The 18079-nt window shown below is 48.5% G+C and overlaps 1 protein-coding gene across 4 annotated transcripts in view; it reads left to right on the forward strand.

Annotated features, from left to right (window-relative positions):
- Positions 1-280: 280 nt before the first annotated feature.
- The window catches only part of LOC121272544 (hypoxia-inducible factor 1-alpha-like), a 104592-nt gene continuing 86793 nt past the window's right edge, over positions 281-18079 (forward strand). The window contains exons 1-4 of one of the 4 annotated variants that reach the window (XM_041179181.1): positions 281-610; positions 8195-8343; positions 8606-8690; positions 9463-9572. In XM_041179181.1, coding sequence (XP_041035115.1) covers positions 391-610; positions 8195-8343; positions 8606-8690; positions 9463-9572 — 564 coding nt within the window. In that variant the 5' untranslated portion in view covers positions 281-390. The remainder of the gene's footprint in view (positions 611-8194; positions 8344-8605; positions 8691-9462; positions 9573-18079) is intronic. The other 3 variants (XM_041179179.1, XM_041179180.1, XM_041179182.1) reach the window with 3 other exon arrangements.

An 18079-nucleotide genomic window follows, 5' to 3' on the forward strand; every position in this document is an offset into this window, starting at 1 on the left:
CTCATCCCCCTCCCTCACACCCCCCTCCCTCACACCACACACCCCCTCCCTCAAACTCCTTCCCTCACACTCCCTCCCCCCACACTACCCCCCTCCCTCACACCCCCACTCCCTCACACCTCACCCCCCTCCCTCACACCCCCCTCCCTCACACCTCACACCCCCTCCCTCACACCCCCACCCCCCTCCCTCACACCTCACACCCCCTCCCTCACACTCCCACCCCCCCCACACTCCCCCCTCCCCCACACTCCCTCCCCCCTCACACACCCCCTCCCTCACACTCCCTCCCTCACACTCCCTCCCCCCACCACCGTGAGTTCAGGGGTCGCCTCTTCTACCGCACCTCCCCCACCCCCCCCCAAGGACGAGGGAGTCAGCGGGAGGGACATGGCCGCCGAGGTCCAAGCGCCCCCGGTGCGAGTGGCCGAGCAGCGTAAGGAGAGGTCGCGGGACGCGGCCAGGAGTCGGAGGGGAAGGGAGACGGAGGTCCTGTACGAGCTGGGCCGGCAGCTGCCCCTCCCCCGCGGCGTCATCTCCCACCTGGACAAGGCATCCATCATGCGGGTCACCATCAGCTACCTCCGGCTGAGGAGGCTCCTGGAGGCAGGTAAATTCAGTGCGCCGCACCCCCTCTGAGCGCTCGCCGGGGGGGGGGGGGGTGGGTGGGAGGTGGTGGTGGTAAGGGTGGGGGAGGAGGCTTGGGGAAGGGACTGTCCTCGCCCCTCACCTCCTCACCTTCCTCCCGCTTCCATTTAATTCTCTGCCAAATGGAGGCCATTCGGCCCCTCCAGCTTGTTCCACCAGCTCTTGGCTGATCCTTAACTGCACTCACCCGTCCAGCTGCATTGCCCCTTAATCCCCTCGCCAGCAAAGCACACAGGTTAGCCATATTCAGTCTTCTCTGTGTGCATATCACTCACTGAGCCATCGTTGACACCATTATCTAGCCTAAGATTACCCTGCAGTAAGGTTAGGATGTGCTACACTAAAACCATAAGACATAGGAGCAGAAATTAGGCCATTCGGCCCATTGAGTCTGCTCCGCCATTCAATCATGGCTGATAAGTTTCTCAACCCCATTCTCCTGCCTTCTCCCCTTAACCTTTCATCCCCTTACCAATCAAGAACCTATCTGTCTCGGTCTTAAATACACTCAATGACCTGGCCTCCACAGCCTTCTGTGGCAATGAATTCCATAGATTCACCACTCTCTGGCTAAAGAAGTTTCTCCTCATCTCTGTTCTAAAAGGTCTTCCCTTTACTCTGAGGCTGTGCCCTCGGGTCCTAGTCTCTCCTACTAATGGAAACATCTTCCCCACGTCCATTCTATCCAGGCCTTTCAGTATTCTGTAAGTTTCAATCAGATCCCCCATCATCCTTCTAAACTCCATCGAGTATAGACCCAGAGTCCTCAAACATTCCTCATATGTTAAGCCTTTCATTCCTGGGATCGTTCTCATGAACCTCCTCTAGACGCTCTCCAGGGCCAGAACATCCTTCCTGAGATACAGGGCCCAAAATTGCTCACAATATTCTAAATATGGTCTGATCAGAGCCTTATAAAGCCTCAGCAGCACATCCCTGCTTTTATATTCTAGTCCTCTCGAAATAAATGCCAACATTGCATTTGCCTTCCTAACTACCGACTCAACCTGCAAGTTAACTTTAAGAGAATCCTGGACTAGGACTCCCAAGTCCCTTTGCACTCCAGATTTCTGAATTCTCTCCCCATTTAGAAAATAGTCTATGCCTCTATTCTTTCCACCAAAGTGCATGACCTCACACTTGCCCACGTTGTATTCCATCTGCCACTTCTTTGCCCATTCTCCTAATCTAAGGTCAGGTGAATGGAGGTTAATGATCACTCACTATCATTTGTGAACTGTCCAGGCGGAAATTGTCCCACTTCAGCTACCTTGGCCCGAAACTCTGGAATTCCCTCCCCTGATTGTCAGCCCTTGGATCAGTTGGTAGTGCTCTCGGCTCTGAGTCCAAAGATCATAGTCCCACTCCAGGACTCGAGCACCAGGCTGACACTCCAGTGCAGTGCTGAGGAAGTACTGCACTCTCCGAGGTGCCGTCTTTTCGATGAGACGTTAAACCAAGGCTCCCTTCGCCCTCTCGGGTGACCGTAAAAGATTCGGCGGCACTATTTTGAGGATGAGCGTGGGAGCTCTGCCCAGTGTCCTGGCCAATACTTATCCCTCAATCAACATCACACAAAAAAAAACATTATTGTTGATCAGGTTGCTATTTGTGGGAGCTTCCTGTGCACAAATTGGCTGCTGCATTTCCTTCATTGCAACAGTGACTTGGCTTCATAAGTAGTTCATTGGCTTTAAAGCACTTTTAGCCATCTTGAGGTTGTGAAAGGTGCTGTCAAAATGCAAGATTCTCTTCCAATCTTTTCAAAAATTACTACCTCTCTCACTCTCACTCTCTCTCTCTCTCTCTCTCTCGCTCTCTCAGCTCCTTAAAACCAAAGCTTTTGGACCTGTCCTAAGATCTCCTTTTGTGTGTCAAATTTTGCCTGCTAACACTCCTGTGAAACACCTTGTGATGCTTTACTAGTTATAAGTGCTATATGAATGCAAGTTATTGTTGTTGTTGTAGTGTGTGAATATGTCACTCTTTAACCTGACCTACTGGGTCACCCAGGGGAATGCTTGTTTAGTAAAACTCCCTGAACTCTGACACATGGCACAATGTGCAGGATAAACCTGAAAACCTGACCTTATATAGAATCCTCTGAGGAAGAAGAAAACCTCAGGTAGGGGTGACTCAGCGAGGCGGCTCTGATATTGGAATATTTTCATGGGCTCAGAAAGGAACTTTCCTTTTCGAGAGTCACACAGAATTTACAGCACAGGAACAGGCCATTCAGCCCATCTGGTCTGTGCTGGTGTTTATGTTCCGCATGAGTCACCTCCCACCTCTTCTTCATCTCACCCCATCAGAATTCGAAACAAACCAGATGAACTGACAGCGCAAGCGGAAATAAGTAAGCACGATCTGTTATGGCACAGCTGATGGTAAATGCTGAGCTGCTTAAATCCCAGAGGGAAACTTCAAACAACTACCACAACTTGTTTTGCAATTTGCATATATTTTGAGGAGCCTTGAATTCAGTAAATAGGCCACTGAGTCTTATAGGTTTCTTACAAAACTAAATTAAACCTTTATTAAACAGAAAAAAAAAAATTTTAAGCACATACTTAGGTTTACAAATTACTATTATGATAACTCCTAGATCCCCTAGCTAATCTAATTCTCAGTTATGCCTCCATTAAGGCGACAGTAAAACATTTAGATTTTAAAAGACCCACGCAAAGCGACGTGAAACCTTCAACAGTCGAATTCAAAGTGAGTTTTCTTAACTTCAGTTCTTACAGGCAGCAGTTTGAGGCTTAGAGGCTGAAGGGTTTTCACACTTGTTAGATCTTAGAATGCCTTCTCTTGCACACAGCCATCTCTCCTTTATACATATTTTCCCCTTTGAATGCAAATTCCCATTGTTTCCCTATGTCTTTGTACTTTACCTCTTTAACAATAAAATCTATCATAGTACCAATTTTACCAGTAATCTTTGGGAAAAATAAACACAACTGTTTCTTAACTTTTCCTGGCCAGGTGAAACATTTCAACCCCTTTTTTGAATTCAAGCTAGTCTGGTTTATTTACAAATGAAAACATTCCCTTTACACCTCACGTTCTAAAACTTCCCCCATGTTTACCTACTTAACATTTCAAATGTAGCTTATCTTCTGATACTTCAAAGCCTTCAGATTAGCTGCCTTTAATTCATTTAAGCCCCCACCCCCACTCTCACACACACACAGAGCCAGAGACACAGACCCCACTATTACTCTACAATAAATTCCAATAACATTATGAAAATTATCATATCTTCCTGACAGACCTGATAGCCATTACAGAAACATGGTTACAGGATGACATAGATTGGGACCTGAATATTGAAGGGTGTGTGGCATTTAGGAAGGACAGGAAGTTAGGAAAATGTGGAGGTGTGGCTCTGTTAATTAACAATGGTATTAGCACTTTAGAGAGGAATGACCTAAGTCCAGGAAACCAGGATGTAGAAGCAGTGGGGGTTGAGACGAGAAATGATAAAGGCAAAAAATCACTTGTGGGAGTGGTGTAAAGGTCCCCTAATTGTAACTACACAGTAGGACAGAGCATAAAAGAAGAGATAATGGGAGCTTGTCAGAAATGTACAGCAATAATCATGGAGGATTTTAATCTACATATACACTGGAAAAATCAGATGGGCAAAGGTGGCGTAGAATGATTTCTGGATAGTTTCTTAGAACAGCACATTATGGAGCCAACCAGAGAGCAGGTTAATTGATAACCTCCTAGTGAAGGCGCCTCTAGGTAACAGCAATCATAATATGATTGAATTTTACATTCATTTTGAGGGAGAAATAAGTGCATCCAATACTAGTATTTTAAACTTAAGGGCAGTTATGAGGGTATGAAAGCAGGGCTAGCTATGATGAACTGGCAAAAGAGGTTAAGGGATATGTCAATAGATGTTCAGTGGCTGACATGTAAAGGGATATTTCAGAATCCCACACAATAGATACATTCCAATGAGAAAGAAAAATGCCAAACAGACGGCCCACCATCTGTGGTTAACTAAAAAAATTAAAGACAGTATCAAACGTAAAGGAAAAGCATATAATTATGCAAAAGGTGGGTGGCAGGTCAGAAGATTGGAAAGAATATAAAGAACAGCAAAGAATGACAAAAAGATTAATAAGGAGGGAAGATTAGAGTATGAGAGAAAGCTAGCTAGTAATATAAAGATGGATATTAAGAGTCTCTATAGATATTTAAATAAGAAAAGTTAACAATGTGTCCATTGGTCCAATAGAGAGTGCGTCTGGAGAATTGATAATGGAGTGTAGGAAGATGGTGGATGAATTAAACAGGTATTTTGCTTCGTTCTTCACTGTGGAGGACACAAGTAACATCCTAGAAATAGCTGTAAATCAGCAAATGGAAGGGAGGGAGGAACTCGGGAAAATTACCAGGAGAATGGTATTGAGCAAATTGTTGGGGCTGTGGTGCTGACAAATCCCCAGGTCCGGATGGACTTCACCCTAAGGTCGTGAAAGAAGTGGCTAGTGAAATAGTTGATGCACTGGTTTTAATTTTCCAAAATTCCCTGGGCCTGGATTTTTCCAATGTCGGGTGGGCTAGGCAGGAGCGGGTGGGGGTGGATGCGGAGCTTATCGCTACCCACGATCGGCTCTGCGCCTCCATTTTACGCGGGTGGGCCAATTAAGGCCCACCCAGCATAATGCGCGGCCAGAGCGCTACCTGTGCGGGCGGTGGGGGGGGGGGGGGGAGGAGGGAGAGTCGGGGTCTGCGCTCTTTTACGCATGTGGCCCTTAACTTCTTGGTGGATGTGCAGCTGACTCCGGCACGCACCCGCCAAACAAAATATCGCGGTGACATCGGGACACATGCCCAACGCCATCGCACGTCATTTTACGCGTCGGCGTATTGGGCCCCCCCGCTACACGCCGACCAGAAGATTCTGTCCCTGGGTTCGGGGAAGGTTCCATTAGGTTGGAAAATAACAAATGTAAATCTTTTATTCAAAAAGGGAGGGAGACAGGAAGCAGGAAACTACAGGCCAGTTAGTTTAGCATCAGTCAATGGGAACATGTTAGAAGTTATTATTAAAATGTTATAGCAAGGCAGTTAGAAAAATTCAAGGCAATCAGGCAGAGTCAACATGGTTTTGTGAAAGGGAAATCATGTTTAACCAGTTTATTGGAGTTCTTTGAAGCAGTCACATGTGCTGTGGATAAAGGGGAACCAGTGGATGTGCTGTACTTAGATTTCCAGAAGGCATTTGATAAGGTGCCACATCAAAGATTATTGCAGAAAATAAATGCACATGGTGTAGGGGGTAACGTATTGACATGGATAGAAGATTGGTTAGATAACAGGAAGCAGGGAGCTGGCATAAATGGGTCTTTTTCTGGTTGGCAGGATGTGACAAGTGGTAAGTCACAGGGATCAGTGCTTTTTACAGTTTATATAAATGACTTGGATGAAGGGACTGAGGGAATGGTGGCTAATTTGCTGACGACACAAAGATAGGTAGGAAAGTAAATTGTGAAGAGGACATAAGGAGGCGACAAAGGGACATAGATAGGTTAAGTGAGTGAGCAAAAGCCTGGCAAATGGAGTATAATGTGGACAAATGTGAAATTGTTCATTTTGACAGGAAGAATAAAAAAGAAGCTTATTATCTAAACGGTGAGAGATTGCAGAGCTCTGAGATTCAGAGGGATCTGGGTGTCCTAGTGCATGAATCACAAAAGATTATGGCAGGTGGAGCAAATAATTAGGAAAGCTAATAGAACGTTATCATTTATTGTGGCTAATAGAATGTTACCATTTATTGTGAGGGGAATTGATTACATAGTAGGGAGAGGTTATGCTTCAGTTATGCAGGGCGCTGGTGAGACAACATCTGGAGTATTGTGTACAGCACTGGTCTCCTTATTTAAGGAAAGATATAAATATGTTAGAAGCAGTTCAGAGAATGTTTACCAGACTAATACCAGGAATGGGGTCTTATGTGAAAAGGTTGGACAGATTTGGCTTGTATCTGCTGGAGTTTAGAAGAGTAAGAGGTGACTTGATTGAAATCTTTAAGTTCCTGAGGGGGACTTGACAGGGTGGATGTGGAGAGGATGTTTCCTCTTGTGGGAGAATCTAGAACTGTTTAAAAATAAGGGGTCGCTCACTTAAGACAGAGATTTTTTCTCTCAGAGGGTTGTGAGTCTTTGGAACTCTCTTCCTGAAAAGGCAGTGGAAGCAGAGTCTTTGAATATTTTTAAGGCAGAGCTGGATAGATTCTTGATTAACAAGGGGGTGAAAGGTTATCGGGGGGTAGGTGAGAATGTGGGCTTGAGGTAAGATTCAGATCAGCCATGATCCTATTGAAGGCAGAGCAGGGTCGAGGGGCCGAGTGGCCTCCTCCTGCTCCTAATTCGTATGTTCTTGTGTCCGTTTATATGCTCGTATCTCCTTATATTTCTTTCTCCCACATGTGTTTATCCAGCTTCCCCCTTAATATATCCAAACGATTCACCTCAACCACTCGCTGTGGGAGCGAGTTCCACATTCTCCCCACTCTCTGGGTAAAGAAGTTTCTCCTGAATCCCCGCTTGGGTTTATTAGTGACTGTCTCATACTGATGGCTCCCTAATTCATAAATGGAAACACCTTCTCTACATCGACCCTATCAAATCCTTTCATAATTTTAAAGATCACTATCAGGCCGCCCCTCAGACTTCTCTTTTCTAGAGAAAAGAGCACCAGCCAGTTCAGTCTGAGAAGCCTAGTTGAAGGGGCCGAAATCCTGCACAAAGCTAATTGGCAATCTGTTTACATGTGAATGTCTTCACAGAGTCAGCAGACATTGACAGGGTCTCCCTCACTAACCCCCAGGGGCAATGGGCACTGACAGGGTCTCCCTCACTAACCCCCAGGGGCAATGGGCATTGACAGGGTCTCCCTCACTAACCCCCAGGGGCAATGGGCACTGACTGGGTCTCTCTCACTAACCCCCAGGGGCAATGGGCACTGACAGGGTGTCCCTCACTAACCCCCAGGGGCAATGGGCACTGACAGGGTCTCCCTCACTAACCCCCAGGGGCAATGGGCACTGACTGGGTCTCTCTCACTAACCCCCAGGGGCAATGGGCACTGACAGGGTCTCCCTCACTAACCCCCAGGGGCAATGGGCATTGACAGGGTCTCCCTCACTAACCCCCAGGGGCAATGGGCACTGACAGGGTGTCCCTCACTAACCCCCAGGGGCAATGGGCACTGACAGGGTCTCCCTCACTAACCCCCAGGGGCAATGGGCACTGACTGGGTCTCTCTCACTAACCCCCAGGGGCAATGGGCACTGACAGGGTCTCCCTCACTAACCCCCAGGGGCAATGGGCATTGACAGGGTCTCCCTCACTAACCCCCAGGGGCAATGGGCATTGACAGGGTCTCCCTCACTAACCCCCAGGGGCAATGGGCATTGACAGGGTCTCCCTCACTACCCCCAGGGGCAATGGGCACTGACAGGGTGTCCCTCACTAACCCTCAGTGGCAATGGGCATTGACTGGGTTTCTCTCTATCCCCCAGGTACAGCAGACCCAGAGAGGGCTGATTTGGATGGCCAGTTCGATGGGATTTACCTCAGAGCCCTCGATGGCTTCATCATGGTTCTGACTGAAGAAGGAGACATTGTTTATTTGACAGAGAATGTCAACAAATATCTCGGACTGACCCAGGTAATGGGAAACAGCACCCGCAGGGTTAACAGCCCAGTGGAGGCCTTAGGCAGTAGAAAACTGGGATAGTCAGGGGTCTCTGGGCCCTAATATTGGGGCCTCCTGGTACTAATATTTGGATCTGGGGGTGTAATATTGCGGGATGTCTGGAATATTACACAGGAATATCAGGAGTGGAATATTGATGGTCTTAGGAGTGTAAGTGCCCAGGTGAATTTGAACAGTTTAATTTAAACCAACTCCCTTTCTTGCTTTCGAACAGTTGGATCTGATTGGACACAGCATCTTCGAGTTTGTTCACCCGTGTGATGAAGAGGAGCTGAAGGATTTCGTGACTCCACAGCATGGTAACAATTACCCCCATACCCATCCATTACTGCTCAATGGGAGGGAGCAAGGGGAAAGTGAGGGGTGAGTGGGAGTGAGGGGGACTGCGGGTACTGGGGAGTGGGGGCAGGGCTAACTGGTCCGGGGCAAATGTGTTCATGAGAAGCGATTCTGAAGTCATGTCTGATGGCCATGAAAGGGGGGGAGGGAGCACTGGAGATGGAGGGACTTCCATCGTCTCCACACACAACTTAAACTGGCATGGGGGGTGACCTGGTGGGAGCGAGTTATCAGAATGGAATAATAATTCAACTGACTAACCAATTCAGCAATACTGACTAACCAACTCAGTTACTGACTGACACTGACTAACCAACTCACTGACACTGACTAACCAACTCAGTTACTGACTGACATTGACTAACCAATTCATCAACATTGACTAACCAACTCACTGACACTGACTAACCAACTCAGTTACTGACTGACCTTGACTAACCAATTCATCAACATTGACTAACCAACTCACTGACACTGACTAACCAACTCAGTTACTGACTGACATTGACTAACCAATTCATCAACATTGACTAACCAACTCACTGACACTGACTAACCAACTCAGTTACTGGCTGACACTGACTTAACCAACTCAGTTACTAACTGACACTGGCTAACCAACTCACCGACACTGACTAGCAGACTCACTGACACTGTGGCTTGGTTTCGGAATCGCTTGTCCGGTTAATTAATGAAGCCGCTCTCTGACTCTCTTTATTTTTCAAACGACGGGCCTCCCAGTGAAGCAGGGCATTCACACGGAGAGAGATTTCTTCATGAGGATGAAATCCACTCTAACCAGTCGCGGACGCACAGTTGCCATTAAATCAGCAACCTGGAAAGTGAGTAACATGGTGACTAATACTGCACCAATCACCATAACAACCCCTAACCTTATGTTACAGTTCACATTCCTGACCTATATCATTGACACATACAGGGATAGGAGTTCCAACGTGTTGAAGTACAGTTCAAAGGGCAATTACGCCATGCTGGGGTATAGTTCAATGGAGATTTACCTCTGGAGGTGTACAGTTACGTGTGAATATATGTATTAGGAGCAGCAGTAGGCCATTCAGCCCCTTGAGCCTGCTCTGCCATTCAGTAAGATCATGACTGACCCCATGATGGGTATGGTTCAATGGACACTGACCCATGTTGGGAACAGTTCAATGGGCACTGACCCGTGTTGGGTACAGTTCAATGAGCGGTGACCTGTGTTAGGTACAGTTCAATGGGCACTGACCTGTGTTGGGTACAATTCAATGGGCACTGACTCGTGTTGGGTACAGTTCAATGGGCACTGACCCATGTTGGATACAGTTCACTGGGCACTGATCCATGTTGGGTACAGTTCAATGAGCAGTGACCTGTGTTGGGTACAGTTCAATGGGCACTGACCTGTATTGAGTACAGTTCAATGGGCACTGACCCATGTTGGGTACAGTTCAATGGACACTGACCCATGTTGGGTACAGTTGAATGGGCAGTAACCCGTGTTGGGTACAGTTGAATGGGCACTGACCCATGTTGGGTACAGTTCAATGGGCACTGACCCATGTTGGGTACAGCTTAATGGGCACTGACCCGTGTTGGGTAGAGTTCAATGGGCACTGACCGTGTTCGGTACAGTTCAAAAAGGCACTGACCCGTGTTGGGTACAGTTCAATGGACACTGACCTGTGTTGGGTACAGTTCAATGCGCACTGAACTGTGTTGGGTACAGTTCAATGGGCACTGACTTGTGTTGGGTACAGTTCAAAGGGCACTGACCCATGTTGGGTACAGCTCAAAGGGCACTGACCCATGTTGGGTACAGTTCAATGGGCAATGAACTGAGTTGGGTACAGTTCAATGGGCACTGAACTGTGTTGGGTACAGTTCAATGGGCACTGACCCGTGTTGGGTACAGTTCAATGGACACTGACCGGTGTTGGGTACAGTTCAATGGTCACTGACCCATGTTGGGTACAGTTCCATGGGCACTGACCGGTGTTGGGTACAGTTCAATGGGCACTGACCCATGTTGGGTACAGTTCAATGGGCACTGGACCCGTGTTGGGTACAGTTCAATGGGCACTGACCTGTGTTGGGTACAGTTTAATGGGCACTTACCCATGTTGGGTACAGTTCAATGGGCACTGAACTGTGTTGGGTACAGTTCAATGGGCACTGACCCATGTTGGGTACAGTTCAATGGGCAATGACCGTGTTGGGTAAGGTTAAATGGGCACTAACCCGTGTCAGGTACAGTTCAATGGGCACGGACCCATTGTTGGGTAAGTTTCAATGGGCACTGACCTATGTTGGGTATGGTTCTATGGGGGCTGACCCATGTTGGGTACAGTTCTATGGGGGCTGACCCGTGTTGGGTACAGTTCAATGGGCACTGACCCGCATTGGGTACAGTTCAATGGGCACTGACCCATGTTGGGTATAGTTCAATGGGCACTGACCCATATTGGGTACAGTTCAATGGGCAGTGACCCACCTTGCGTACAGTTCAATGGGCACTGACCCATGTTGGGTACAGTTCAAAAAGGCGCTGACCCATGTTGGGTACAGTTCAATGGACACTGACCTGTGTTCGGTACAGTTCAATGGGCACTGATCCGAGTTGGGTACAGTTCAATGGACACTGAACTGTGTTGGGTACAGTTCAATAGGCACTGACCCATATTGGGCACAGTTCAATGGGCACTGAACCACGTTGGGTACAGTTCAATGGGCACTGACCCATGTTGGGTACAGTTCAATGGGCACTGACCTGTGTTGGGTACAGTTCAATGGGCACTGACCTGTTTTGGGTACAGTTCAAAAAGGCGCTGACCCGTGTTGGGTACAGTTCAATGGACACTGAACTGTGTTGGGTACAGTTCAATGGGCACTGATCCGAGTTGGGTACAGTCCAATGGACACTGAACTGTGTTGGGAACAGTTCAATGGGCACTGACCCATATTGGGCACAGTTCAATGGGCACTGAACCACGTTGCGTACAGTTCAATGGGCACTGACCCATGTTGGGTACAGTTCAATGGGCACTGAACCATGTTGGGTACAGTTCAATGAGCAGTGATCTGTGTTGGGTACAGTTCAATGGGCACTGACCTGTGTTGAGTACAGTTCAATGGGCACTGACCCATGTTGGGTACAGGTCAATGGGCACTGACCCATGTTGGGTACAGTTCAATGGGCACTGACCCATGTTGGGTACAGTTGAATGGACAGTAACCCGTGTTGGGTACAGTTGAATGGGCACTGACCCGTGTTGGGTACTGTTCAATGGGCACTGACCCATGTTGGGTACAGTTTAATGGGCACTGACCCATGTTGGGTACAGTTGAATGGGCAGTAACCCGTTTTGGGTACAGTTGAATGGGCACTGACCCGTGTTGGGTACAGTTCAATGGGCACTGACCAATGTTGGGTACAGTTTAATGGGCACTGACCCATGTTGGGTACAGTTCAAGGGGCACTGACCGTGTTTGGTACAGTTCAAAAAGGCACTGACCCGTGTTGGGTACAGTTCAATGGACACTGACCTGTGTTGGGTACAGTTCAATGGGCACTGAACTGTGTTGGGTACAGTTCAATGGGCACTGACCTGTGTTGGGTACAGTTCAAAGAGCTCTGACCCATGTTGGGTACAGTCAAAGGGCACTGAACCCTGTTGGGTACAGTTCAATGGGCAATGAACTGAGTTGGGCGCAGTTCAATGGGCACTGAACTGTGTTGGGTACAGGTCAATGGGCACTGACCCATGTTGGGTACAGTTCAATGGACACTGACCCGTGTTGCGTACAGTTCAATGGTCACTGACCCGTGTTGGGTACAGTTCCATGGGCACTGACCCGTGTTGGGTACAGTTCAATGGGAACTGACCCATGTTGGGTACAGTTCAATGGGCACAGGACCCGTGTTGGGTACAGTTCAATGAGCACTAACCTGTTTTGGGTACAGTTCAATGGGCACTGACACATGTTGGGTACAGTTCAATGGGCACTGACATGTGTTGGGTACAGCTCAATGGGCACTGAACCACATTGGGTACAGTTCAATGGGCACTGACCCATGTTGGGTACAGTTCAATGGGCACTGAACCATGTTGGGTACAGTTGAATGGACAGTAACCCGTGTTGGGTACAGTTGAATGGGCACTGACCCGTGTTGGGTACAGTTCAATGGGCACTGACCAATGTTGGGTACAGTTTAATGGGCACTGACCCATGTTGGGTACAGTTCAAGGGGCACTGACCGTGTTTGGTACAGTTCAAAAAGGCACTGACCCGTGTTGGGTACAGTTCAATGGACACTGACGTGTTGGGTACAGTTCAATGGGCACTGAACTGTGTTGGGTACAGTTCAATGGGCACTGACCTGTGTTGGGTACAGTTCAAAGAGCACTGACCCATGTTGGGTACAGTCAAAGGGCACTGAACCATGTTGGGTACAGTTCAATGGGCACTGACCTGTGTTGGGTACAGTTCAATGGGCACTGAACCACGTTGGGTACAATTCAATGGGCACTGACCCATGTTGGGTACAGTTCAATGGGCACTGACATGTGTTGGGTACAGCTCAATGGGCACTGAACCACATTGGGTACAGTTCAATGGGCACTGACCCATGTTGGGTACAGTTCAATGGGCACTGAACCATGTTGGGTACAGTTGAATGGACAGTAACCCGTGTTGGGTACAGTTGAATGGGCACTGACCCGTGTTGGGTACAGTTCAATGGGCACTGACCCATGTTGGGTACAGTTTAATGGGCACTGACCCATGTTGGGTACAGTTGAATGGGCAGTAACCCGTGTTGGGTACAGTTGAATGGGCTCTGACCTGTGTTGGGTACAGTTCAATGGGCACTGACCAATGTTGGGTACAGTTTAATGGGCACTGACCCATGTTGGGTACAGTTCAAGGGGCACTGACCGTGTTTGGTACAGTTCAAAAAGGCACTGACCCGTGTTGGGTACAGTTCAATGGACACTGACCTGTGTTGGGTACAGTTCAATGGGCACTGAACTGTGTTGGGTACAGTTCAATGGGCACTGAACTGTGTTGGGTACAGTTCAAAGAGCACTGACCCATGTTGGGTACAGTCAAAGGGCACTGAACCATGTTGGGTGCAGTTCAATGGGCACTGACACATGTTGGGTACAGTTCAATGGGCACTGACCTGTGTTGGGTACAGTTCAATGGGCACTGAACCACGTTGGGTACAATTCAATGGGCAGTGATCTGTGTTGGGTACAGTTGAATGGGCACTGACCTGTGTTGAGTACAGTTCAATGGGCACTGACCCATGTTGGGTACAGTTCAATGGGCACTGACCCATGTTGGGTACAGTTGAATGGGCAGTAACCCGTGTTGGGTACAGTTGAATGGGCACTGAACCGTATTGGGTACAGTTCAATGGGCACTGACCCATGTTGGGTACAGTTTAATGGGCACTGACCCATGTTGGGTACAGTTGAATGGGCAGTAACCCGTGTTGGGTACAGTTGAATGGGCACTGAACCGTGTTGTGTACAGTTCAATGGGCACTGACCAATGTTGGTTACAGTTTAATGGGCACTGACCTATGTTGGGTACAGTTCAAGGGGCACTGACCATGTTTGGTACAGTTCAAAAAGGCACTGACCCATGTTGGGTACAGTTCAATGGACACTGACCTGTGTTGGGTACAGTTCAATGGGCACTGAACTGTGTTGGGTACAGTTCAATGGGCACTGACCTGTGTTGGGTACAGTTCAAAGGGCACTGACCCATGTTGGGTACAGTCAAAGGGCACTGAACCATGTTGGGTACAGTTCAATGGGCAATGAACTGAGTTGGGTGCAGTTCAATGGGCACTGAACTGTGTTGGGTACAGGTCAATGGGCACTGACCCGTGTTGGGTACAGTTCAATGGACACTGACCCGTGTTGGGTACAGTTCAATGGTCACTGACCCGTGTTGGGTACAGTTCCATGGGCACTGACCCATGTTGGGTACAGTTCAATGGGAACTGACCCATGTTGGGTACAGTTCAATGGGCACTGGACCCGTGTTGGGTACAGTTCAATGAGCACTGACCTGTTTTGGGTACAGTTCAATGGGCACTGACCCATGTTGGGTAGAGTTCAATGGGCACTGACCTGTGTTGGGTACAGTTCAATGGGCACTGACCCATGTTGGGTACAGTTCAATGGGCAATGACCATGCTGGGTACAGTTTAATGGGCACTGACCTGTGTTGGGTACAGTTCAATGGGCACTGACCCGTGTTGGGTACCATTCAATGGGCACTGACCTGTGTTGGGTACAGTTCAATGGACAGTGACCTTTGTTGGGTACAGTTGAATGGGCAGTGATCCATATTGGGTACAGTTGAATGGGCACTGACCCGTGTCAGGTAAGGTTCAATGGGCACGGACCCATTGTTGGGTATGGTTCAATGGGCACTGACCTATGTTGGGTACGGTTCAATGGGAACTGAACCATGTTGGGTACAGTTCTATGGGGGCTGACCCGTGTTGGGTACAGTTTAAAAAGGCGCTGACCCATGTTGGGTACAGTTCAATGGACACTGACCTGTGCTGGGTACAGTTCAATGGGCACTGACACATGTTAGGTACAGTTCAATGAGCAGTGACCTGTGATGGGTAGAGTTGAATGGGCAATGGCCCGTGTTGGGTACAGTTCAATGCGCACTGACCCATGATGGGTACAGTTCAATGGGCACTGACCCATGTTGGGTACAGTTCCAAAAGGCGCTGACCCGTGTTGGGTACAGTTCAATGAACACTGACCTGTGTTGGGTACAGTTCAATGGGCACTGATCCGAGTTGGGTACTGTTCAATGGACACTGAACTGTGTTGGGTACAGTTCAATGGGCACTGACCTGTGTTGGGTACAGCTCAGGAGACACTGACCCATGTTGGGTACAGTTCAAAAAGGCGCTGACCCGTGTTGGGTACAGTTCAATGGACACTGACCTGTGTTGGGTACAGTTCAATGGGCACTGACCCGTGTTGGATACAGTTGAATGGGAACTGACCCGTGTTGTGTACGGTTCAATGGGGACTGACCCATGTTGGGTACAACTCAATGGGCACTGACCCATGTTGGGTACAGTACAATGGGCACTGACCCATGTTGGGTACAACTCAATGGGCATTAGTCCCTGTTGGGTACAGTTCAATGGACAATGACCTGTGTTGGGTACAGTTGAATGGGCACTGTTCTGTGTTGGGTACAGTTCAATGGACATTGACCTGTGTTGGGTACCATTCAATGGGCACTGACAGGTGTTGAGTACAGTTCAATGGACACTGACCTGTGTTGGGTACAGTTCCATGAGCACTGACCTGTGTTGGGTACAGTTCAATGGACACTGACCTGTGTTGGGTACAGTTCAATGGGCACTGACCTGTGTTGGGTAAAGGTCAATGGACACTGCCCTGTGTTGGGTAAAGTTCAATGGGCACTGACTCGAGTTGGATACAGTTGAATGGGCACTGACCCATGTTGGGTACAGTTCAAAAAGGCACTGGCCCGTGTTGGGTACAGTTCAATGGACACTGACCTGTGTTGGGTACAGTTCAATGGGCACTGACCCATGTTGGGTACAGTTCAATGGGCACTGACCCATGTTGGGTACAGTTCAAAAAGGCATGACCCGTGTTGGGTACAGTTCAATGGACACTGACCTGTGTTGGGTACAGTTCAATGGGCACTGACCTGTGTTGGTTACAATTCAATGGGCACTGATCCATGTTGGGTACAGATCATTGGGCACTGACCTGTGTTGTGTACAGTTCAATGGGCACTGAACCATGTTGGGTACAGTTCAATGGGCACTGACCCATGTTGGGTACAGTTCAAAAAGGCACTGACCCATGTTGGGTACAGTTCAATGGACACTGACCTGTGTTGGGTACAGTTCAATGGGCACTGATCCGAGTTGGGTACAGTTCAAGGGACACTGCCCTGTGTTGGGTACAGTTCAATGGGCACTGACCCGTGTTGGGTAGAGTTCAATGGGAACTGACTCGTGTTGCGTACAGTTCAAAGGGCACTGACCCTTGTTGGGTACAGTTCAATGGGCAATGACCTGAGTGGGTTACAGTTCAATGGGCACTGACCCATGTTGTGTACAGTTCAATGGGCAGTGACCCGTATTGGGTACAGTTCAATGGGCACTGACTCGAGTTGGGTACAGTTCATTGGGCACTGAACCGTGTTGGATACAGTTCAATGGGCACTGACACATGTTGGGTACAGTTCATTGGGCACTGACCTGTGTTGGGTACAATTCAATGGGCACTGATTCATGTTGGGTACAGTTCAATGGGCACTGACCTGTGTTGGGTACAGTTCAATGGGCACTGACCCATGTTGGGTACAGTTCAATGGGCACAGAACTGTGTTGGATACAGTTCAATGGGCACTGACCCATGTTGGGTACAGTTCATTGGGCACTGAACTGTGTTGGGTACAATTCAATGGGCACTGATCCATGTTGGGTACAGTTCAATGGGCACTGACCTGTGTTGGGTACAGTTCAATGGGCACTGACCCATGTTGGGTACAGTTCAATGGGCACTGACCCATGTTGGGTAAAGTTCAATGGGCACTGACCTGTGTTGGGTACAGTTCAATGGGCACAGACCCATGTTGGGTACAGTTCAATGGGCACTGACCTGTGTTGGGTACAGTTGAATGGGCACTGTTCTGTGTTGGGTACAGTTCAATGGGCACTGACCCATGTTGGGTACCATTCAATGGGCACTGACCTGTGTTGGGTACAGTTGAATGGACACTGAACCTGTGTTGGGTACAGTTCAATGGGCACTGACCTGTGTTGGGTACAGTTCAATGGATACTGACCTGTGTTGTGTACAGTTCAATGGGCACTGACCTGTGTTGGGTACAGTTCAATGGACACTGCCCTGTGTTGGGTACAGTTCAATGGTCACTGAATTGAGTTGGGTACAGTTCAAAGGGCACTGACCCATGTTGGGTACAGTTCAATGGGCACTGTCCCATGTTGGGTACAGTTCAATGGGCACTGACTCATGTTGGGTACAGTTCAATGGACACTGACCCATGTTGGGTACAGTTCAATGGGCACTGACTCATGTTGTGTACAGTTCAATGGGCACTGATCCATGTTGGGTAAAGTTCAATGGGCACAGACTTGTGTTGGGGACAGTTCGATGGGCATTGACCCAAGTTGTGTACAGTTCAATGGGCAGTGACCCGTATTTGGTACAGTTCAATGGGCGCTGACCTGTGTTGGGTACAGTTCAATGGGCACTGACTCGAGTTGAATAACGTTCAAGGGACACTGACCCATATT

This window comes from Carcharodon carcharias, chromosome 34, assembly GCF_017639515.1.
Source record: "Carcharodon carcharias isolate sCarCar2 chromosome 34, sCarCar2.pri, whole genome shotgun sequence".
NCBI lineage: Eukaryota > Metazoa > Chordata > Chondrichthyes > Lamniformes > Lamnidae > Carcharodon > Carcharodon carcharias.